This window comes from Indicator indicator, chromosome 21 (genome assembly GCF_027791375.1).
Source record: "Indicator indicator isolate 239-I01 chromosome 21, UM_Iind_1.1, whole genome shotgun sequence".
Classification (NCBI taxonomy): Eukaryota; Metazoa; Chordata; class Aves; order Piciformes; family Indicatoridae; genus Indicator; species Indicator indicator.
In genome coordinates, this window is record NC_072030.1 from 17523126 (window position 1) to 17545357 (window position 22232).

The 22232-nt window shown below is 44.3% G+C and overlaps 2 protein-coding genes across 3 annotated transcripts; both read right to left on the reverse strand.

The window, feature by feature from the left end:
• Positions 1-3040: 3040 nt before the first annotated feature.
• Positions 3041-10799, reverse strand: LTO1 (LTO1 maturation factor of ABCE1). Of its 2 annotated transcripts, none has more exons than XM_054390325.1 (5): positions 10740-10799; positions 10007-10112; positions 9465-9535; positions 8415-8532; positions 3041-3130 (listed from the first exon to the last, which is right to left on the reverse strand). In XM_054390325.1, exons 1-5 carry the CDS (start codon positions 10796-10798, stop codon positions 3104-3106), a joined length of 381 nt encoding a protein of 126 aa, XP_054246300.1. In that variant the 5' UTR covers position 10799; the 3' UTR covers positions 3041-3103. The 2 variants fall into 2 exon arrangements, with proteins under 2 accessions (XP_054246300.1, XP_054246298.1); XM_054390323.1 differs by lacking the exon at positions 3041-3130 and adding an exon at positions 6588-8081.
• A 5787-nt stretch (positions 10800-16586) lies between these two features.
• FGF19 (fibroblast growth factor 19) lies at positions 16587-20582 on the reverse strand. Its single transcript, XM_054390621.1, has 3 exons — positions 20354-20582; positions 20165-20268; positions 16587-16919 (listed from the first exon to the last, which is right to left on the reverse strand). The coding sequence occupies exons 1-3, from the start codon at positions 20580-20582 to the stop codon at positions 16587-16589; spliced, it is 666 nt and encodes a 221-aa protein (XP_054246596.1).
• Positions 20583-22232: the final 1650 nt, after the last annotated feature.

A 22232-nucleotide genomic window follows, 5' to 3' on the forward strand; every position in this document is an offset into this window, starting at 1 on the left:
GACCAAGCCCAAGCTTAAACTGGACTCAGCTAAGACCAACTCATTTTTTCCCCACCCAGATCTGTTACCAGTTTCCTATAAAATTTCAGCATATTTTAAAGAAAAAAAAGAGGAAAAAAATCCCTCTGATTTGCAGTGTTTGCAAACTGGGTGAAGACAGAATTGATTTGGAACAAAAACTTTTTTTTGCTCACAAAACCCAGAAATGATTTTTTTGAGAAATTCAAACCTGCATTTTGCTGACCACTTTAAGTGGGTTTTGCCTTTCCTATCTGTTTGATAAACTCTATTAAACTGACTGAAGCGTTCTGAGGCTTAAGTAGCTTTAAACCCACACAGTCAGCTCTGTTATTTACATTTTCTTTCTCTCAAACATCATCTCTAAATGCAGACTGCTAAATTTGAGCATTGGGTGAACTAACTATGCCAGTAGTACTCCCATTACAGAGGGCAGAAAGACAAGAATGTAGCAAGAAAAACAATTTACTATAGGCTGTAAAAAATATGCATGTTCAGCTAGGCTATGCTGTAGCTCATTTAAAGGGAAAAAGACTGTACTTTCTTACATGAGATTGAGATGTGTGCACAGAAACAGTATCCTAAAGACCTCCAAAACCTTGGTTCCACTGCTGAATGCAGACTGATTGCCAAGCTTGGACATTTTATGAACGCTTAAATTCACATATTCTTTATTAAAGAATGAACAAGATCTGTTCAGTGTAAAAACTCCACTTACATTCAAGCATATCTGGCATTTTAAGTGATAGAAAATTCCAGAAGACAGAGGAGAAAGTGAAGCTTGGAGCTATTATTTCAAAGGAGTCATAGGAATGACCCAGGCATGTGGGCTAGATACCCTCATAAAGATTCCTGGCAACATCATTGAAAAGCTACAATGGGGCCAGGGCAGTAAAGCTCTAAGAGGTGGCATCTGAATGAATTCCTGCCAGCATGGTTTAATGGGAAATGGCTCTCTTCAGACAAACATGGGATTTTTATGATCCCACAAATGTAATTGGCAATAGCAATTGCATTGGCATGGCAAACGTAAGATTCCCAGCTGGCTTTTGACCGAGTTCCACTGTTTGTGGTTGCTAGAGATCTTCCCTTTTGTACAGCAGGAAAAAAATGATCCCTCTGTGTGGGTTTAATCTCTCACTTTAATTACGATATATGTTATTTTTCTTATTTATGGTAATAACCTTGAAAAAATGCAATTAGGGTCTATTTCAGACTAAAAGAACCACCAGGGAGCGATCCATCTCAAAAGCAGAGTACCAGTTTGTCCAATCACTTGAAGACTGCAGTAGAAAATTCTGTTCCCAACATATTCAACATTCTGCTAATGGACAGCCACAGTACCACCTCCCCTGCTGACGTCTCTGCCAAGGGGTGAAGCCTACCTGAAAGCCAAAGACTGCCCAGTCAAATGATACCCTGACTACACCTGCTCAGCTCTGACTAACCTGGCATGAACTGGAAAACAAAGAAGCAAACCAAAAACTTTACTAGCAACTGTTGCTAAATTCAGATCTGGTAACACTCTTGGGGTGGGTGACCAGACAGCCATGGGAACTGTAGATATGGAAAAAGTCAGAGAGAATGGTCTGGGATCTCTGCATTTCTCCCACACTTCTGCTGAAGAAGAATTTTGGGCAACTCACAAGTCAAAACTTGCAAAAGTAGGGATATCCCCAGCTAGAGCAGATTGCCCTGTCAAGCCTGACCTTGAACATCTCCAGAGATGGGGCCTCAACTACCTTCCTGGGCAACCTGTTGCAGCATTCCACCACCCTGATGGTGCAGAACTTGTTCCTAACATCCAATCTAAATCTCCTGTGCTCTAATCTCAAACCACTGCCCCTCGTCCTATCTCTAGAGGTGTTCTGGATACAACACATAAAACAGTGTCTTAAGTCCATGTGGGTTTGGATTTACAGTGCACTTGACTTAATTGCAACAAGGTCTGCTCAAGAAGGAAATCCACTGCAAACATACCCTCTAGCTCTGCTTACAAGTGACCTACTATTATATTGACTCTTAGTTTCAAACAGTCATTTGTATTTCAGAAACTGGGAACTGCTGATTAACTTCTGGCTGGTTTTTAAAGGAGGTAAATGTGGTCTCAAAAAATTCAATGTCTGGACATACATTGCAAAGAAAAAAAAATAGGCAAGCCAGTTTAGAGAACAATGTAGGCATGTGTTTTTAAACTACTGTTCGTGCAGTCTGGTCAGGACTGTGTGACACAGTATACAGTGTTTTGTCATTCAAGGAATGTCTTTGATCAAGAGTTTATGCAAGAAGGAAAAAAAAAAAAAGCCATGAAACCCTAATCCGTTCCCACAGTCCAGTAAACGTGAGCTGGACAAACAGTGGACAATAGCAGCAAAGCTTGCTGCTGGAACAATAGCTGCAACTAAAAAAATTCAAGGGTTGCTGACTCACAGTTCCTACTACCGAGAAAGATTCCATGTGGCACTGATTATTCCCCCAGAATCCTGAAGATGCTGAAAGTTAAAAACTGTAATTACTGTTGCATTGAGCCCAAGCTGCAAAATACACTGCTGAACAATCAGAAAGGACAGTGACAAGGCTGCTGCTGATTCTGTCTAGTGCAGCTGAGATGCAGAGACTGAATAACCAACCCTTTTGCCTAAAGATTTTGCTAAACCAAACTCTGTCATTTTATTTCAAAGAAGCATCAGTTCAATTCTTGATGCCATCCATGCAAGTGCTGCACCACTACAACCAAGATACTGAACTCAAGACCAAAGCTTTGTGCTATTTCTTGCACCTGTTAAGAAATCTTCTGTAGAAGGTTCTGCCATGCCAAAGCAAGATATGGTCAAACACACAGGAATATGAACTATGAAGGAGAGTGGTACAGCAACAACTTCAAACAGGACAGAAAAACTAAAAGATTGTACAGTGTGCAACTTTATGATCAAGTGGCACTTACTATGTCTGATCTCTTTTAACCTTCCAGAAGAATGAACAGATGCTTTGTGTTAATAAAGATCTCCAGACTCATGTCAGATCAGTTTAGGGATCATGGTTCCTTCTGTGCAGCTTACATCATTTAGTAGAGCTCTATGTGTGGTCAGGAGCTGCAGAGTACTTCAAGAATCTGAGGATGAAAAATGCCTGAAGAAGGTAATTATTACACTTAGGGATTAAACACCCCTGTGATTAAGGCAGGAATATTCACAGCGTGGTGCCAAGGAGATACTCAGGTTAGCTACAAGTGAACTGAGGCAGTGTTGAAACAGCTCTGGCTACTTAACAGCACTGTACACCAGCTGGATCAGTGCTTTGTTCTCACTTTTTGTGCTGTATTGAGCTGTAAGTTTAGCCCAGATATCAGCCCACTGCACAGTGTGGTCTAGAGCTTTCCAAAGAATACAGGAGCTTCCAGATCCCTTATTATCTGCTAAAGAAACCATTCATTTCAAGTCTGACTGCATGAACTATATACTCAGAAGACTTCTTTCAAAATAGCACATAAAGCCTTTTTATTATTTTTTGCTATCAGTAGAGGCTGAGCTGATTGTACAGTTCCAAACACTGGGACACACCAAAGCACGCTTGAGTACCACATTGCTCCAGTTGGTCTTAATACATCAATCCCAGACACCAAAACTGGCAGCTGGAAACTTGCTGCAGAGCTCATTTCACACCTCCCAGATCTCCATTTGCTCTGGTGACCCATACATTTCTGGGGTAATGTGCACTGTCTCAGAACTCTAGCCACTAAAAAAACACCTCTGCCAGACTGTAAAATGAGAATCTTCATGGTTACTTGCTAAACTATGAACACTGAAGTTTTAGGCTGTAATTAGACCAGAACCCATTGCCATAAGAAGTTGCAAAGGGCAATATTCAAAAGGCACTAACATTCATACTGAGTAGCATCAAGAATATAAAGAAGAATAGTAGCAATGTTAACCCTTTTGTTTCAAACCAAAGCCTTTGTCCTTCAGAGGATCAGGATGAGAGACACCATCACACATGCATTGCTCTGTCTGATCCAGCTTAGTACAACCTTCTCTGAACAAACTCCCAACAGAAATGAAGATTCTAATCCAGAAGGACTTTAGACAACACAGCACAAAGCCACAGTCACTATATCCTCCTGTATTAATAACCAATACTATCAGCCACAAAACTGAGGATTTTTTTCCCTGTATCTCTTCCACCTAGTCTTTAAAGCAACACTTCAGCTGCACAGCCAAGCATCCAAACCAGGAAACCTCTGACTGACTGTGGTCCACAGAAGCCTTATTCAGCCTCTCTGCAGAGATGTGCTGATAGGGTCTTTAACTACAGTGTAACACTTGCTGCCACCACAGTCCTGACCATTCAAGACACAGGATGAGTAAAGCAAGGTGTGAAACTCATGAAGCTGTTGGTAAGAATTTGTTTACACTGGTACAGATTTCAGTTAAGCTGTTAACATAACAGGAAAAGTGTTGACAGAAAAACCATACACTTGTATCTCACAAAACTGAATTCTGGTTCTTGAAATGCTGCTGATTTTTTTTCTCCCCAGTAGCATTCTAGCTGGCCTAAGCACACATCTTACACAGTTGTTTGCTAACTGTAATGTTCCTTATTTTCTAGGTGACTGATCTGAGAAACAGAGGCAAAAATGCAAACATGAAAAAAAAAACCCTGTTGCTCAGCCACCCTGATGTTGGCAAGAAGCACATTCTTAAGTATTTCAGTACTCAAAATGCAAAATTATTTGGAGCAAGTCAAATTAGAAATCTCACATTGGTTAAGGCAAATCAATACCCTTGATGTAACCTGGACTTTTAACTCCTTAGGTATAAAAACACACCTACAGCGAGCTGAGGAGTTGAAAACCCCCAAAACTCTGTTGCAGGAAAGTTACCAAATAAACAAAAAAAAAAGGCACTGAAGAAAGTATCAAACTACATATCCAGAAGAATTTTTAACTATATCTTATTTAATAAACACCACCAGACCCACACAAGACGTGAAACAGAAGAAATACAGACTCGTGGATTAACAGACCAAACTAGTCCTCATATGGAGCTAAAATAAAGACCCAACAGACAACCCTTAACCTGGCATATCCCAGGTTGAAATGCCAGTTGCTGCAATCTTTATAGTTAAATATAGACAGATATCTTTTTGTAATAATTTATTCTAATATTGATATAGATCAAGTGAAAGCAACACAAGAAAATCAGCCACCAAACCAGTCTTCAGAAGAACAGCCCACAGACCACCCCATCTGCAAAGATCCTTTCTCTCCTTGAACAAAAATGTTGGTTTTGATACAATCACTTTGCACACAAATTAGGTATCATACACTTGTCTTAATCAAATGCTTCACTTTGAGCTCTCAGATCCCTTCTCTTGCTTCTGCAGACATTTTTCTAAGCAATGTACAAAGAGCTCAAACCAGGCTCCACTGTAAGACATGAATACTCAGACCTCTTTGTGCTATCACTCAGAAGAACAATAAAACTGCCTTTTTGAGACCAAGATTCAAGGAGGATTTATTTAAAGCATAATTCATGGATTACAACAAAAAAATATTTTGAGTCAATCACAGCTGAATACCTAATTCCTTTCACCCATTTGAAGTAAAGGGGGAAAATACTTCAATGGCAAAACCAAACTGGTTTGTGGAGACAGAGACCACTCTCCCCAAACGTGAATTTCTCTGAAGTGATTATAAACGAGCTTTCTTTTCTCTAGCACATGATCTTTTTGCCTTGTGCCTATCTATTTGCTGAGATTACAGGCCATGCTGCTTTATTTTACTTCTATTTTCAGGCACTTGCAGCCTGGTGCTTGTTCTGGTTTCCAGTGGTTTAGCTGCATAACAATTAAAAGCCAGCTGTACTCAAGCTGTCCTAAATGAAGAAGCCCTCAGTGCTGTCATGTCCCTTCCAAGGTCTCAGATGAGGAAACAAGTTAGGAATGAATCACACTTCAACATTAGTTTCCTTCAAGAAATTCACCACATAATTGAAAGAGCTGTGTCTGGCATAGCTATGTGCTGTATTCTGTTTTAACAATTTCTAGCTACATGACTATCTGTGAACTCCAGGCTGGGGAGATGAGGTGATAGAAAGCAACCCTGCAGAAAAGGACTTGGGGGTGTTGGTGGATGAGAAGCTGGACACGAGCCAACAGTGTGCTCCTGCAGCCCAGAAGGCTAATGGCATCCTGGGCTGCATGAAAAGCAGTGTGGGCAGCAGATGGAGAGAGGGGATCCTGTCCCTCTGCTCTGCTGAGACCTCACCTGGAGCAGTGTCCAGCTCTGGAGCTCTCAACACAGCAAGGACATGGACCTGATGGAGCAGGGCCAGAGGAGGGCCACAAAGATTATCAGGGGGCTGGAGCAACTCTGCTAGGAGGACAGGCTGAGGGAGCTGGGGCTGTTCAGCCTGGAGAAGAGAAGGCTCCAGGGAGACCTAAGTGCAGCCTTCCAGTACCTGAAGGGGGCTACAAGAAGGCTGCAGAGGGACTGTTTACAGAGGCCTCTAGTGATAGGGGCAATGGTTTGAAAGGAGAGCAGAGCAGAGAAATTTAGATTGGATGTGAGGAACAAGTTCTGCACCATGAGGGTGCTGGAATACTGCAACAGGTTGCCCAGGGAGGTAGCTGAGGCCCCATCCCTGGAGATATTCAAGGTTGAGGCTGGACAAGGCTCTGAGCAACCTGATCTAGTGGAGGATGTCTGCTGACTGCGGTGGCATTGGACTGGATGACCTTTGGAGGTCCCTTCCAACCCAAACCATTCTCTGATTCTTACACAATGACCTCCTCTAGAAGGCTCTGACACTCACTATGTATACCAAAGCTGTTTGATCTCTTACACTTGCAAGCCAATTAAACAAAACAGTCCACCAGCAGCCAGTTAGCAGGACAAGCCTTTGACACTGGCATGCCTACAGACACCAGACACAGCCACAAAGGAACAGATTATTTAGAACTCAATGACACAATCTAGGTGGCACAAAGGAGTGCTGTCCAAAGATAGGCCATGTTGAAACCTGTCCTTCATCTGAGACAGTTTACCCTGTGTACAGCTTCCAACACCCACAGTGGTCAAATCTGTCTTTGTGAAGCCAGTCTGTGCCACACAGCCTTAGCTGTGGACAGGTTACAGCTGATGGAGGGTATGTTCACTACACAACTGTACTGCAAATGGAAAGCAAACACAGCTTGCAGCCCAACCATTTGCCAGGCAAAATGACTGCCTTTCCCTTAATCTACCACAGCTGAACACACTTGGCTGACTGTAGCCATTCCTCTGACTGAGGCTGAAGAGTGTATTTTCAAGACTGGGAAATAAACTATTCCTTGACGAAAGCTACCTGTAAATGCCAGTGTCAGCATCAAGTCTTCTGGTAGCTGTGTTTCTCTCACTGATCACTTAAATTGCTGCCTTTTGAGGAGTTTGGGAAGTGTTTTTTCCCCCACACTGAACCAGTCTGCACAACTTGTGGGAAGTGCAGATTCAATGTTCTAAGCTGCAGCTACTTTGAGCAGATGCCTTAATCTTTCTCCTATGCATTCTGACTCCCTTTGCCATTCCACCCTTTCTGCACAAAACTGTTTCCTGCTGCAAAGTCTGCAGACAACTGATCCTGTTTCTATTTCACTACAATACCTACACATTGTGTAAACTGAATCATCTGCATACACAGATCTTTAAGTAACAAATACCCTTTAGATAAGGAAACTTTGCTTATCTTTCCCTTTTGAGGAATTAATCTTTCAGTGCAAGACTAGTGAAGAACTGAAGTATTTCTGTTTCACAGGTTTACCTACTGGTGTTTCAGCAAACCTAAATCAAACCTGAAGATAAGACCTGTTAAATGCCATGTGAAGTACTATTGCAGGCTGAGTTGTTTTCCCTTTAACATTTAGCACCTTTTCACTATTTTAACATAAAAGTAGACAAACACTTTTCCAGTTAGCTGTTCTCTTAATGCTTCTTCTTTGGTCATCCATGTTTATCTTCATCAAAACGTTAGTGAAGATCTTTCAGTACCCATTCTAACATCAGACTGAACATTTAGCATTGAACAAACCTACAAAAGGAACACACAAAGGTGTTTCAAAGAATCTTCTTTGCCAAGAAGAACGTTCAACGAAACTCCCAGTTCCTCAATTTCTCTTCTTCTGGTCTCACTTGTAATTCCTTGTGAAATAACATGTTCCATTTGCATTTAAACAATATTTTCCTTCTATTTTGCGTTTGCTGTCAGCTGGAGAATTTTTAACCATCATTTCACTTCAAATATTTTTACCATGATTGCAAAAGAACAATAATTGCTCTGCACAAAGACCTGTTGAGGTGGTTGAGATTAAATATTTCCAGAAACTACAACCATTTTGTGCTAAAATAACTTAATCCTACAAACCTGTTTAAATTTTCCTCTGATTTTTTCCATATCTTCTTGTAGCTTCTCGTAAGTGGGGTCTTCATATGGGAACTTCTGAATCATCCCTACTAATGAATCCAGAGCCTTTATCTTTTTGCTACAGAAAGAAAAAACAACACAGAAAAACTAATGAAGCTTAACAGAAATATTTTTCAATCCATCAACATTGCATTTCCCTGTCTAAGTGTTAGCAAAAAGCATAGAACCCAACCCTCCATTTTTCTTCAATTCAGCTTCTCGCATCTAGATCACTGAGAGTATCTGATGCATATTTAAGCCATAATCAGAAATTAAGCTGCTGCATAAAGTGACAGAAGTTAAGGTTTCCCTTTTAACTTACCTACCCAAAGTCAAGAATCGTCAGAAATACTGATTAGGTGACTCAGCAAAATACAAGAAATGCAATTAAAAGCTCACCAGAACACAGGATCAAAAGGCTGACAGTATGGTGGCAATTCTGTCAGAGAAATTAATCAAAACCAGACAGGAAAACAATGTGGCTAAAAGAATGAGTCACAGAAACAGGCTGCAAGGCACAGATGGAGGTCATCTGGTCCACCTTCTGGGGAAGCTGGACTAACTTCAAAGCTAGACAAGGTTGTACAGGGCCAAGAAGATTTTGAAAATATAAGAGATGGAGCTTCTAGAACCTCTCCAGACAACCTGTCCCAGCACTGAGCTGCTTGCATGGAAAGGACCTTCTCCTCATGTCCCATTAGAACTCAACCTGCTTCAAACTGTGGAAGCTGCCTGTTGTCCTTGCACTGTGCCATTCTGCAAGCAATGCTTCTCCACCTTATCTATAACATGGCCTTATGTGGTTCAGCTCCATATCTCCCTTAACTTCTGCAGGCTGAAGAAATCTGCAGGCCTCTTTTCAGCAACTCATGGCCCAGCACATGACACCACCCCAGCAGCCCTCTGCCCACCTTTGTGTTTCAGTCTTTTTTTTGTACTGGAGAAGAGACAAAACTGGACATAATAATTTGAAACAGCATTAAAGGAGCAATAATTCTGATTTACTCTCACCTGTTCTTTTCATCTGTGCATTTCTGGAGCAGACACTGCCATGTCAGTGCAAACCCAAGGTAGCAGCCAATCTGTGAATTTACAACAATGTCCTATTATGGTTTCCATCTTGGAACAGCAAAGCCTCAGCCAACAAATTCTCCCAGTGTTAAAAATAACTGAGTGCAACAGAGACCCCCAGCATTGCCCTTGTATGGCTCTCCACTCAAAGTGTCCTAATGTTCCATATCTTTCTCTAATGCTGACCCACAGAAGATGGGACAGGGGGCCTTTAAGCACAATTTTGGGTTACAAAAAATACAGTCCATTTTTTTCTGAGTAAGTTTGCTTGAATTTGTTTCTTCTTATTCTGCTTTCCAGAAAAAAAAAATAGTCACATACACCAAATAAGCTCAGAAAATACAAACCCATCCATTTAACCTTGCAAATCAAAATATCAGGTCCCAGGTTACCAATATATGAAACTTTTTCCAACAGTTTATGCGTTACAGTAATCTTCTGATGACAAAACCACTGAGATCCTGAAGTATTTTCCCATTTACCTCAGATCCCATCTTGGCACCATGGAGCGATCCATATCTCCTTCCCTCTACAACTCCAACATGACTGCCTTCAGCATACCCCTCCTGATAGCCCTCACTATGAAACCTGTAAAGACAAAAGTGCAATAGCACAATTTTTAGCTCCTAATTTTATTTCATATTAAGCTCATGCCACACACAAGCTGCTCACAAAACCAAGACTACACTGTATCATCTCTAAAGTGCAGCTGTCTATGCTTAGAAATACCACGTAACGTTTCAATTAAGAGGCAGCTATGCACACTGTAATCTTTTGAAACAAATTTATAACAATTCGCTTAGAACAACACACTCTGCAACCCACGTCAATATTTTCACTGTAACATCCTAACTACAAGCTCGCAACTCCGGGACAAGTTACCAGACGGTGGAAAAGCAGAGATGGCGCAGGCTGGCCGCTCTGTAATAGCACAGAGATTTTTCTAAGCCCTTTTGTTTCCTCACCCGTTCCTCGCGTTCTACCCGTCTTCCACCCCCCACTTTTTCCTTCTCTTCCCCTACTGTCGGCTGTGGAAGCCCGAGCCTAGACCCAAGCTCAGTTCAAATCCCAGGTCCAGGCCCGGGCCCAGGCTCGGGTTTCCCCTCCTTCGCCCTAGGCCGCCGCACACCCGCGCTTAGCGTAGAACCCCGCTCCGGCTGCGCCTGCCCCCCGAGGTTCCCTGCGCTCCAGTCACGGCTCCGCCACCAACCGCACCTCTCCTCGGCCATCATGATATCATCAAACATATCCGAGCTACGGCTCGCGGCCGCCATCGCGCCGCCACAGCCCATTCGCGGCCCCTCCCACCCACTCGGCATGCCGGGAAACGACAGCAAGCCGGAAGGACCACGAACGGACGTCAGTATGCAGGCGCAACCTCGGCTGGGCCGGGCGCGGAAAGGGGGCGGGGCGCCACCCGGCGCCTCCGGGACGGGAGTAGGCGCTGTGTGCGCAGCAGGGGGCGCCCTCACGCCGCCGCAGCGCCGGGAGTGGCGGTGGGTCCCGCAGCGCCGTCGGGGTGGTGCGGCGGCTGCCGATCGCCACCCGTCACCTCCGCTCCCTTCCGCCAGATGGGATCACAGTGGGTGGCGTGGCTGTGGGGAGACCTCAGCGCCTTACCGGGAAGCGCGGCGTGAGCCGGGAAAAAGCGGCAATAACAGCGAAAACATCCATTTTGGTGGTGTTCTCTTCAAACTAGCGCTGGTACCGCTGGAAAACAAACAAAACAAAACAAAACAAAAACCTAACCACAAACAAATGAACAAAGAAACAATTTTTTAGTCTGATTTCTTCTTTCTGTCTGGTCTAACGTGTGCGGTCGTGCACACACAGCCAGGGTGAGAGGAGCAGGCTGGAGGTGTCCCGTTTCCATCCCACAGGTCCCGGGCTCTGACACAAGCTGGTTTTGAGCTGATCTGAAAGCTTTCTGATTTTTCACGTAGTGTTTTTGATAGGCATACCCAAAATGTAAATATTTGTGATGTAAATACCCCAACCAAACTTTAGTGTGCTGTCCCAGGTTGCTTTATTAAAACGTTTCTTTGATATTACTGCTCAACTCTGAAAAAAAGAGAAACTGTTTATCCTTATTTCCGAGCATATATTTTGGTGTTAATTTACCTTGTTGTTTTCCAGAGAGTTAATGTGGCTCTGGGCACACCAAAGTCCAATCTGCCAGTCCAGACATGGGTACAGGTATCAAACACAGGAGAGCAAAGGACTCGAGAAGGCAGCTTTAAAATCCAGAGATGGGTCTAAAGAAAAAATAAAGCTATGTTAGAGTGAAAACAAAGTCATGCTGCTAGAGATGTAGAAACCCAGATCATAGAATCATAAATTCATAGAATCATAGAATGGTTTGGGTGGGAAGGGACATTTAAAGGTCATCTAGTCCAACCCCCACTGCAGATAGCAGGGTCAAAACAGATGCCCCAGTACTGTTAGTTAAACATACTCCACTGCAGCAACTGGTGTACTGGTGTACACCAAGCAATGGTAGTCAGCTGGCCAGCTCCTTGTCTGCATTCACTGAAGGTGCAGACATCTCTGCATCTCCCATGAAACGCTGAAGGCTTGCCAGGTGTGAAGTGCTACCTGCTCTACAACCCCACAGCCAGGAGCAAACACATACTGCTCACTGATGGCAGGAAACATAGAAAGTGTCTGAGGATTTGCTCTAAGCTAATAGCTGTGAATTAAATCCTGCTTTGTAAGTTAATGCAGAAGGAGTTATTTAATCTCAGTAGATTGTGGGATTGATGAAAAATGATGAAAACAGACTAATGTCCTAGCAAGAAGAGAACAAAGCACTAAGTCTCATTTAGGGACATTCCTACATGCCTTCAACGATCAGTCTTATCCAATGGCACACCTGAAAACACTGCTGTGCACTAAACCGCCACAAATTCACCCCAAACTCCAAGTCCTAATGATGTCTTCCTTCAACTTCTGCTCACTTCCAAGGGAAACACACATGGCTGCTTTCATTGTGTCTGACACTGCCCAAAAATAGGGTTGGCTTCTGTACATTTCTGAGGAAAGAAAGTGCCTTTATTTTGTTGATCATGTCATTCTCCATTGAGAACATTCTGCCCTGGCAGAGTAGAAAGTGGTCCCAAATTTTCCACAAAAATAGTTCCAGTGCTTCGAGCAAAAGTAAAGTTGATATTATGGCTCTGGAGTAAAAGATTTACAGCTTTTTACACTTCCCAATGTGGAAATGGAGATGCCCAGTAACAACTCTCCTACAACCTTCCCCACCGCTCTAACAACTTCTATTTGCACATCATAGCTTCTAACCCAGACTTCACAAGGAGACGTTTGACACCTGACCTTTAAAAACCTTTTAGGACTATAAAATGTCCTACTGCAAATGAAAGCACTGCAATTGTCCTACTGTCTTTGACAAACTCTGATCAGCCAGGGCATGTGCCCCGAATGCTGCTGCTGGTGTTTACATTCCCACAGAACCAAAGGCAATGGTGTTTTGAGGTTCTGCACACCAAGTTCCTGACCAAGTCAGGTGTTTGGTGACAGGGAAAGCATTTCCCAGGAATCCTCCCACCTCAAGCTGTGATCTTGTCAGATTTTAGAAGCAAAACAGCCAGATCTGGTCAGAACTTGGATGGGAAACCTCCAAGGAAAACTGAAGTGCTGCAGGAAGCGGTGTGGATAATTCAGCTCCTGGCATTCCTCCCTCTGTCTGAATAAATATTGAACCAACCTCTGACCATGCTGTTGCAGTAAGAAACATTGTGCTGCTGGTGGAAGATGCAAATCCAAAGGTGTCAGCAAATAGAGAGCTCAGGATGCTGCTTGCAAATGGAAGATTGTGTTCTTGGGCAATATTAATGAACAACCATGTCACGTCTACCTAAAAAAAACCTCTCACTGGTTAAATTAAATGGTGGGGCCTCAGAACTCTGTTATTTGCTGAGTTTCCCATCAAAATTATGTGGGGGTTTTTTAGCAGAAAAGTAAAACTGCATTTTTTTTGGACCAAATTTAAGAGTTACTATTTAAATGGTGGTGGTAGTAGTAGTAGTAGTTGCTGTTGTTGCTATTATTATTATTATTATTATTATTACTATTATTTCCTACCAAAATGTCTGGAAGGGTAGATAATATTCAAGGCCAGTAGAGTGACTGATCAAAAGAGGATGAAAAACAGAAATCCAGAATGGTCCAAGCCTGAAAACCTCTGGAATAAAACAATTTGAAAATCAAGACCCCATCTCCCTGTCCATGAGGAGTGGGCACCCTCATGAGAAATGCCATGGGAGATGTTTGCCAGCCAAGAAATCTGCAATTCCTCTGCCACACATTTCTGATCAGAAACATTCAGTCTCTTTTCCTGCCCAAATCAATGTAATTTTCAGGCAAAACTCAACAGTTTTCTCCCTGGCTGCACTCTTGAGTGTGGTTCCCGTTTTTGTAAGAGAGCAGCCTTCCACCCACAGGAAGTCTTCTCCCACACCACTTTCTACCACCTTTTGCAGGTAGATTTTGTGCAGCTGAAGAAGAATCAAAGAGATGACAGCCAGTAGGGAGCTTTTGCATCTCCCTGAGGAATCAGCTCCTCCAAGCAGCTGGGAGCTCACCCTTCTTTCGGTGTACAGCACCCTGAAGGCCGTGAGCAGTGTGAACAGCAGGGTTTAGTGACACACATGGAATATGAAAGGGATGGTTTGTAGAACAGAGGCACATCAACAACTGTTTTGTTGTAGATGAAGTATAAGTGATGATGCCTACAGGCAGCACTCGCTGTCCTAGATCTACAGCTACCTGAAAGGAGGTTGGAGCCATGTTGGTGTCAGTCTCTTCTCCCATGGAACAAACACCAGGACAAGAGGAAACAACCTCGAGTGGTGTCAGGGGAGGTTTAGACTGGATAGTAGGAAAAATATCTTCCCCAAAGGGATTGTCAAAGCCCTGGAACAGGCTGCCCAGGGCAGTGATGGAGTCACCATCCCTGGAGGTATTTTGAAGCCCTGTAGACATGGTGCTGAGGGACATGGTTCAGTGGAGGACTTGGCAGTGTTACGTTTATAGAATCAGAGAATCGTTATGGTGGCAAAAGACTTTTAAGATCATGAAGTGCAACTGTTAGCCCAGCACTGCCCAGTAGGACTTTGTGCTCTTAAGAATCTCTTCCAAACAAAATTATTCTGTGAAGCATTTCTATTGTTGAATGACAAAGAATGTGAGGAGAACGTCAGGACACAGCCACATTGCTTAACCCCCAGCTTCACTCACTTGTTGTAGGAAGAGAGCAACAACTTAGAACTCTATGGACTGGCCTTTGCATAGCCTAAGGTCAACACTTAATGAGCTGTGTCCAAAACCCTTCTGTGACAAAGATACTTTTCTTGGACTTGCTGTTTCACATGGAGCTCATCAGTAACTGACAGCAGTCTTGGCTGTTGAACCTCAGCTATGCCACCTTCACGAGGAGCTGCCAAGCCAGACGCTAGAGTGTACTAAATCCCCTCTGAAGAGGGTTTAGTAGGCTGAAGAAGTGACAGAAGAATCAGACAGATTTCTGTGTTGAAGATGATTTTCATTTATTGCAAATGTACACATTCCACTACTGATAATGTACAGAAATGTTAAAAGCTAAAATTTGCTAAAATTTCATGATTGAAAAATTTCACAAAAGATTTGTTCTGACTGAAAAAAAAAAAACCAAACCAAACCAACCACCTTCAGGAGTATATAAATAGAATTTTGAGCATAAATAACAGTAATAAAATAAACAGCTGTATGTATTCAATAAATTAATTATAAATATTGCATTGGCAATGAAGTGCTAGGTCAGAAGAACACCAGTATGTCCAATAGAACCTTTTTTGTGTAGAAAACTCTACTATAGATGAACTTTTGGAAACAAGTGGAATCCTGGAACCCTTTTCTTACTTTTTTTTTTTCCCTTTGGTCTTGCCTCGGTTATTCCTTTGTCAAATTATTACACCAGGAGGACAGAACTGAAGACATTACTCACAATCCCTTCCTGCAAGAAGCACATCATGGCTGGCCCAGGCCTGTGGCATTTCACTCACTAAACGATCTCTCCACTGGTTCCCACAGATGCAGCATCAAGCCTGGGAACGACTTGGATAAATTGCTGGTAGTTAAAACTTAAACACCCAAACTTGCTTTGCAGTTGAGTTGACCTATACATCATCCCTTTTCAGTCCTTCTCTCTGTTTGCTAATGACAGACATGCTAATATACAACAGAACCTTAATTTAAACACTAATTTGGGCTGCTCATTCCCTCCCTGATGGATATAAATGCTAGTTCTATGCACTCTTCCAACCACACACTGGATTCTCACTAATGTCAATGAGAACTCCCTGCTGGATGATGCTGATGCCATAGTGAATGTAAATTAACCTTTAAAAGAAATCTAAAGATCCAGTTTTCCAAAGTACCCTTTAGCAATAAGGAAAGGAAGAAACCTTTCCTTTTCTTCCCTTATTTCCTAAGGGAAGCCAAAGCACAGTATGCAAGCAGAATTGTTTGTTTGGTTTTTTTCTCAGTGTTGTGCTTTCAATGGATAGTGTTCCCAGAACACTGTCAGCAGCTTTTCAAGACCAGCATTGCCTCTGGTTCCCGTAACCACATCTGCTGGGTTTTCTTTCACTGTGTTTTGTTCCAAATGTTTGTCTTTAAGGCTTCTGAAGAGGAAAAAGCTTTTCTGCGCTTGCTCCTGTGGGCAGAACTAAGAGGTGGACATATGTGGTAATGAAAGTTGATGTAGAAAAACTACAGTTATTTTATCACCACAATATTGGGGGGGGGGGGAGGGGGGATGACTCTGATGAAGCTGCTAAGCTTGTCTTATTTAATCCTCCTTTTCCAAATAGAGCTACAGCTGGGAAATTCTTTAGAACATAAAGCAGCCTCTGGATATTCATCTCCTACAGGTACCACACGTGGCAAGGAAAAGGCTGGCTCCATACTGAAATATACAAAAAAGTTGGGAATATCACTACCTGAAAAGCTAAACCGCTGCAGTACCTGCAGTACTTCATTCAAAACCTCTGTGTGTGCTCAGAGTCATTTCTGAAAGCTGGGGCTCTTCACTGGCGACAGTTTGGAGGTGATGCCAAAGGGGTCCATGCTGTCTGTTTCGAGAGGAGAGGAGTACAGCTCTGGGTCAAAGGCCTGGCTATAATCACCATATTCACCAAAGTCTGTTGACTCCACGGGCACAGTGTTGACCATAGGTAAGAAGTGAGACAGTGGAAGAAAATCTTTTCCCTTGAACTGCTGTCGTTGCTTGGCACTGCTCAAAGACACCGAGATTCCGTGTTTTTTGGATCTGTAGACATTGTAGCCATCTGGACGAATCTCCTCTTCAAAGGAGCAGTCCTCAGTGGAGTACCTGAGCTGAAGAGCAAGGAGTAATGAGAGTTACAAATGCACCCACCAAACTGGTTGTATTCAAACACAACACAAACCTTTAATGCCACCAGCCCTTCTGCCTCTGCTGTCAGTGGGGATGCCCCTCCAGCTCGTCACAGTTCACCTTACAGACCCCACTGCCAGACGCACACTGGTGAGCTGCCCTCTGCCTCTCTGTCTGACTGCTGTAGGTATGCAGGAGGACATAATTTCTCTAGCAACTGCTCTGTCAGGGATGGACCATAGCCACCCAGATGAAGTGCCCTGAAGTGTCCTCAGGTGGTCAAGCACTTGGACAAGATAATAGTCATAGGTCTCTCCCAACTGAAATCTGTTCTACTCTGCTCTAGCAGAGCTCCTCCCATTGCACATGGCATGCATTTGGGGTTATGAGGCCATTTAAAGACCTAATTCAGAACTCCTGAGGTTAAGACACCTCCTTCACATTAAATAATTTTGAATCCTGGATGCGTACTTCTCCACAGCTACCACTCTTATCCTGTCCTGAGGGCTGGGAAAAAAAAAACCTGACATGAGAATGCTCATGAACTGCTGACCACATTTAACTGCAATCACTACTCCTAGTCCAACAATCCTCAGGTATAAAACTTCAGCTCTATTAGAGATTTGCCTCTGTAAAGGCTTCAGGATGAGGTCTGTAGAAAGGCAGTGCTGTCAAAGAGGATGTTTCAGTAAACATAGCCAACCAGTAATTTAAGGTAATTGCCTTTTTCCCCCCAGCATTCACTGAAATTACAGAAGAACAGTCAGCAAAGTATTCTTTCCTCATGACACACTAGTTAGAGCTCACAATACCAGCATGAGTTAAGGTTTGCTATAGAGGAATGCCTTTTGTTGGGTAGGAATTTGTAGAATCATATTTGTGTACTCTGTGTGGATAGCACATCAGGAGCTTGCATCACCAGGTCAGACCTTTCCAGATCCTTACACAAACACCGTAATTCTTACAACTCTGGAGCTATTTTAGGCTCAGCCACTGCAGGTGATTGAACTCATGGTCAATAAAAGGCAATTGCTGATTATGTCTCAGTCTGTGGTGATAAAAGCATCCTTACATGGATGCTCTGTCTGGCTGAATCAGGAGCATATTCAATACTCTCCAGTTCTTTTACAAACACCCTGAATCATATGGAGTACAATTAAGTGTCTTTTTAAAGCAGTTTTTGAACTAATTGGGTAATTTTTAAAATAATAAATAAATAACTTAATTAGATAGGCATTTTCTCCAAATAAAATGATCCTTCTACACGTCCTGTACCTCAGAAAATACCTGTATGTGATACCACCTAATGGCTGAATTGTTAGCTGCCCTGAATTCTATGAGTGCTCAGCCTCGCTAACAAGGATGATGAAATAAAAAAGCTTCTTGAGCAAGTGTGCACTACAAATACCAAGTTATTGATCCCCATATCTCAGTCATTCTCTCCTCAGTTCATTGGGATTGTCTCTAGTGTATTTTTTTCAAACAAGTACCAAATACATTTTAAGTATTTCCAGGTTGGGTTTTTGACAGGAGGAATTTTTTTGTGACGTGAGTATATTCAGCAGTTCATGATTTCCCCTACTCTACAGATTATGGCATGCTGCACGTGCAGAAATCAGCCAAAATCATCAAATTCCCAGTGTTTCAGGATTGTAAGTGGTTGCTGAGTTCATTCTCCAGACACTGTAATTGCCCTTTTGTTCTTATGCTCCTGAGCTTAGCACTGATAAGGCAGAGAATTACCTGCAGAGCTGGCTGCCTGCTGGGGCTGCTAGCAGAGAGGTGGCAGCAGGTGCCCAGAACATATAGGTGCAAGACCATGGCTACATGCCACTGTATTGTCAGGAAAAAAATTAACCTGTAATTAATACCACACACTGGCAAACCCAGCCTCAGTCCAGCCACAGCTATGTACCTTCAAAACAGAGTTACAGGAAAGCTGTTTTAAAACTTTCTGACTCCTGAAGTCCAGTCGGCAGCTCTGATGAGAGCAGGGTCCAACCTCTGCTTTGTTTTCATTGATTATTTTGCTTTGGATATACATTAAAACATTAAGCTAATAATTGACCCACCACAGCGTCTCGACCCATGCAACCTTATCACAGCATTGATTGAGTCTAGCCCAGAAAAGCAAGGAAATTCAGACAGAAAGGCTCAATCCCACATGACATACACAATGGGAAACCTCACTACACCAGTACTGCTCTTATTAAAGGTACTGGGAGTTTTGGGAACAGGCCAAGTCCTTGCTGAGTTGAAATCAGCAGAAATTCTGCTGGAGTAATCAAAAGAGAATCCAGCTGTATCTTTACTACGGTGTGTTAAAAGCCATCACTCTGTGAAACTCCTGCAAAGCAATTATACACAGACTGAATCTGTCTTACCCTTCGAATTCTAGAGTTGGTAGTTTACTCATACAGCTTAAAACCCAAGTTTCTATCACTAATGGTCACTAGCTGATACATTGACATGGGTAGAGAAAAGCACAGCCTTGCAAAGCAGAGTCACTAAGCTCCTCAACCTTGTGGAGTCCCACACATGTCCTACCAGCATGGGTCACAAGTAGGACAGTGAAAAGAGTCCTTCTTTCTCTCAGAATTCCATTTCTGCTTAATACTACCCCAGAGGAGGCCACCCCGCGTTTCTTGGACTTTTCTGCCTGGCAGCCAGCTGGTTGCACTTCCCTTCTAAAGGACTAATCTTGGGTTTGTTTTTTTTGTTTGTTTGTTTTTGTTTTGTTTCCGGGTTTTTGTTGTTGTTTTGGTTGTGGTTTTTTTTTTTTTGTTTGTTTGTTTGTTTGGGGTTTTTTTTGGTGGTTTTTTTTTCAGAACACCTCACCTGAGCAGTGAGAAACTTTTCAGGTTCTATAGTGTGACTTCGTCTATTTCTGCAGCAAAAATGCAGCCACGCACTGATGAGGAGTTTTAAACCTAAACGCTGTTTTCCCCTGGACTGGATTTTCAGTATATTTTGGTAGAAGACATGCGACATATTATTTGCATTGCAAATTGTATTCCTTAGTGAATTCGAACAACCCTAAGTGCCTTCCAGGCAGCAAGAGTCACTGGTCTCGTAGTGAAAAGTGGGGATGAGGGCACCCGAAGGCTTTGCTAATCCATTATCAACCACTGCTCCAGCACGGCGGCCGGGCTGGAAACCTCCCTCCAGAAAGGCGACCCCGAGGCACAGCCGCCGGAGACAGGGATGCGGGATGCGCGCAGCTCACCTGCCCGTGCAACCGGCCCGCCTCGTCCATGCAGAGGTAACGGGAACTCCGTACGCCCTTGATGGCCACGGTGCGGACGGCCACGGCGCGAATCTCCAGCAGACCTGCGGAGGTAGAGAGCGGCGTTATCTCCGCGGCCCCGTCCCGTCCTGTCCCCTGCGGTGCCATCCCCGTACCGCCTGTACTCACTCTGCAGGCTCTGGCTTCCGGCAGCATCCACCCGTCCGTCGCTGCCGATCCTCAGGAAGCAGCTGAAGAGCCCATGCTTGCTGGCCGTGTAGAGGTGCCGCAGCCGGATAGGTTCCCCCCAGCCGTAGTTAACGTGAGGACCGGCGTCGGGCAGCGGCAGCGATACGGCGGCGGCGGCGAGACCCAGCAGCGCCAGGGCGGCGGGGAGGGCAGCGGGGCTCGGCCCCATGCCACGGGAGAGGCGCAGAGGGACGCGGAAGCACGGGAAAGGATGCGGGGGGACGCGGAGGGGCGCGGAGCAGCTGCCGGGCGCTGTCTGCGCTGGCCTTGCCTCAGGGATGTAGCGCGGACGAAGCCGGCCCCCGTCCTTTTATAGCTCTGCGTTATCAGCTCTATCGATTCAGCTTCATGCAGCTCCAATATAGAGACATTTCATAGCGGGAATTGGTCGGGTCGGTCACTCCCCCAGAAAATATTGATCGGGTGACATCATTTCACAGGGGGACATCCTGAAACCGCTCCCTCCCGCACCTCCAAGCTTTCAGTGTCCGACCACGCCGTTATCCCTCCCGGCTGTATCACCGCGGCGCCAGGGAGCCCCAAGGGGACGGGAGGGTCCCGCAGCCCCCTGTACGAGCATCGGGAAGGAGACCGGGAGAGGGCGTGTGTGAACCCAGATCCATTCATCTGCTCTGCGAAGGTGAGGAGCCAGCCCGGGGGGAAGCTGCCCTCGCCCAGCTTTTATTGCCCATTTCAGAAATCAAAGAGCTGTACTTTCAGGGAACGGTGCTTAAAACCTCGGGCTACTCAGGACCGCGGCTGTCCCACCCATTCCCAGGAGCCGGCGGGACGTAGCCGCACGTCTCCCGCGGTGCGACGGGACAGACCGGTATGGACATTGCAAGGCACAGTATTGCCTGGCACGGCACGGCACGGCACGGCGCCTCAGGGCGGGCTGACGCTGCTCCCGGGCTTTATTTGCCCCGGGCCATCCCGGGCTCTGTCACTAGATGGAGCCTGGCCCCTGGGATACGGTCTGGGCTCGCTTCTGGGGAGCTGCTGCCTGGGGGGCTCTCCACCTCCACTTCTTCCCCCATTGTACTAAGAGTGAAAAAACACTGTGTGAAGTAAACTCTCATTGCCCACAGCCAGCGGCTGGGTCCAAGCATCACAGAGGTTTTGTTTCTGCTCCGAGTGGACTTTTTCCACGTGGGCTCCTCCCTGGGGACTCCGTGAATGCACCAGCAGGGATGGGAAGAAGCAAACACATATACTGGGTTGTTACACAGGTTTTGCATCTCAGGGCAGTTCAGGGGCTTGCTTCTGACTCTGCTGCTGCCTATCCAAACTGAGCATGAAAGGAATTGCCTTAGATCTCAAGAAATGCCTACTTTCATGAAGAAAAAAAAAACAACAAATCCTTCCCTCACAGGACACATTGAATATCAATGAAGCAAAACATAACCCTGCAACTCTGCTCCCAGCAACTCTCTAAAACAGAGTTCCCATCAACTTCAAGTGCTCTTTGTATATTTTGCTACTTGTTTACTTTGATTCTTCTTTCTTTTCACTTGCATCTCCTTCCTGCAAACACACACAAAAAATTCCTCTTTAGGAGCAATCTTAGCTCAGTGAGGTTGTGCACAGAGGCAAAGCCACACAAAAACGCAGTCTTGTAGGAGAGTGGCCAGTACTTGTATAAATGCTTAAGCTGAACTATCAGGTGTAGCTTATTGTACTGAGGTTGATCAGCCAGCATTTGAGCTATCAGCATCTTGCATCACAAGCCCCCTGAAACAAGGGATTGTGTATCAGAAGCCATTTCAAAAGCAGTGACTAATTTTGGCCTTTTTTTTTTTTTTTTCCTTTGGGGTATGTG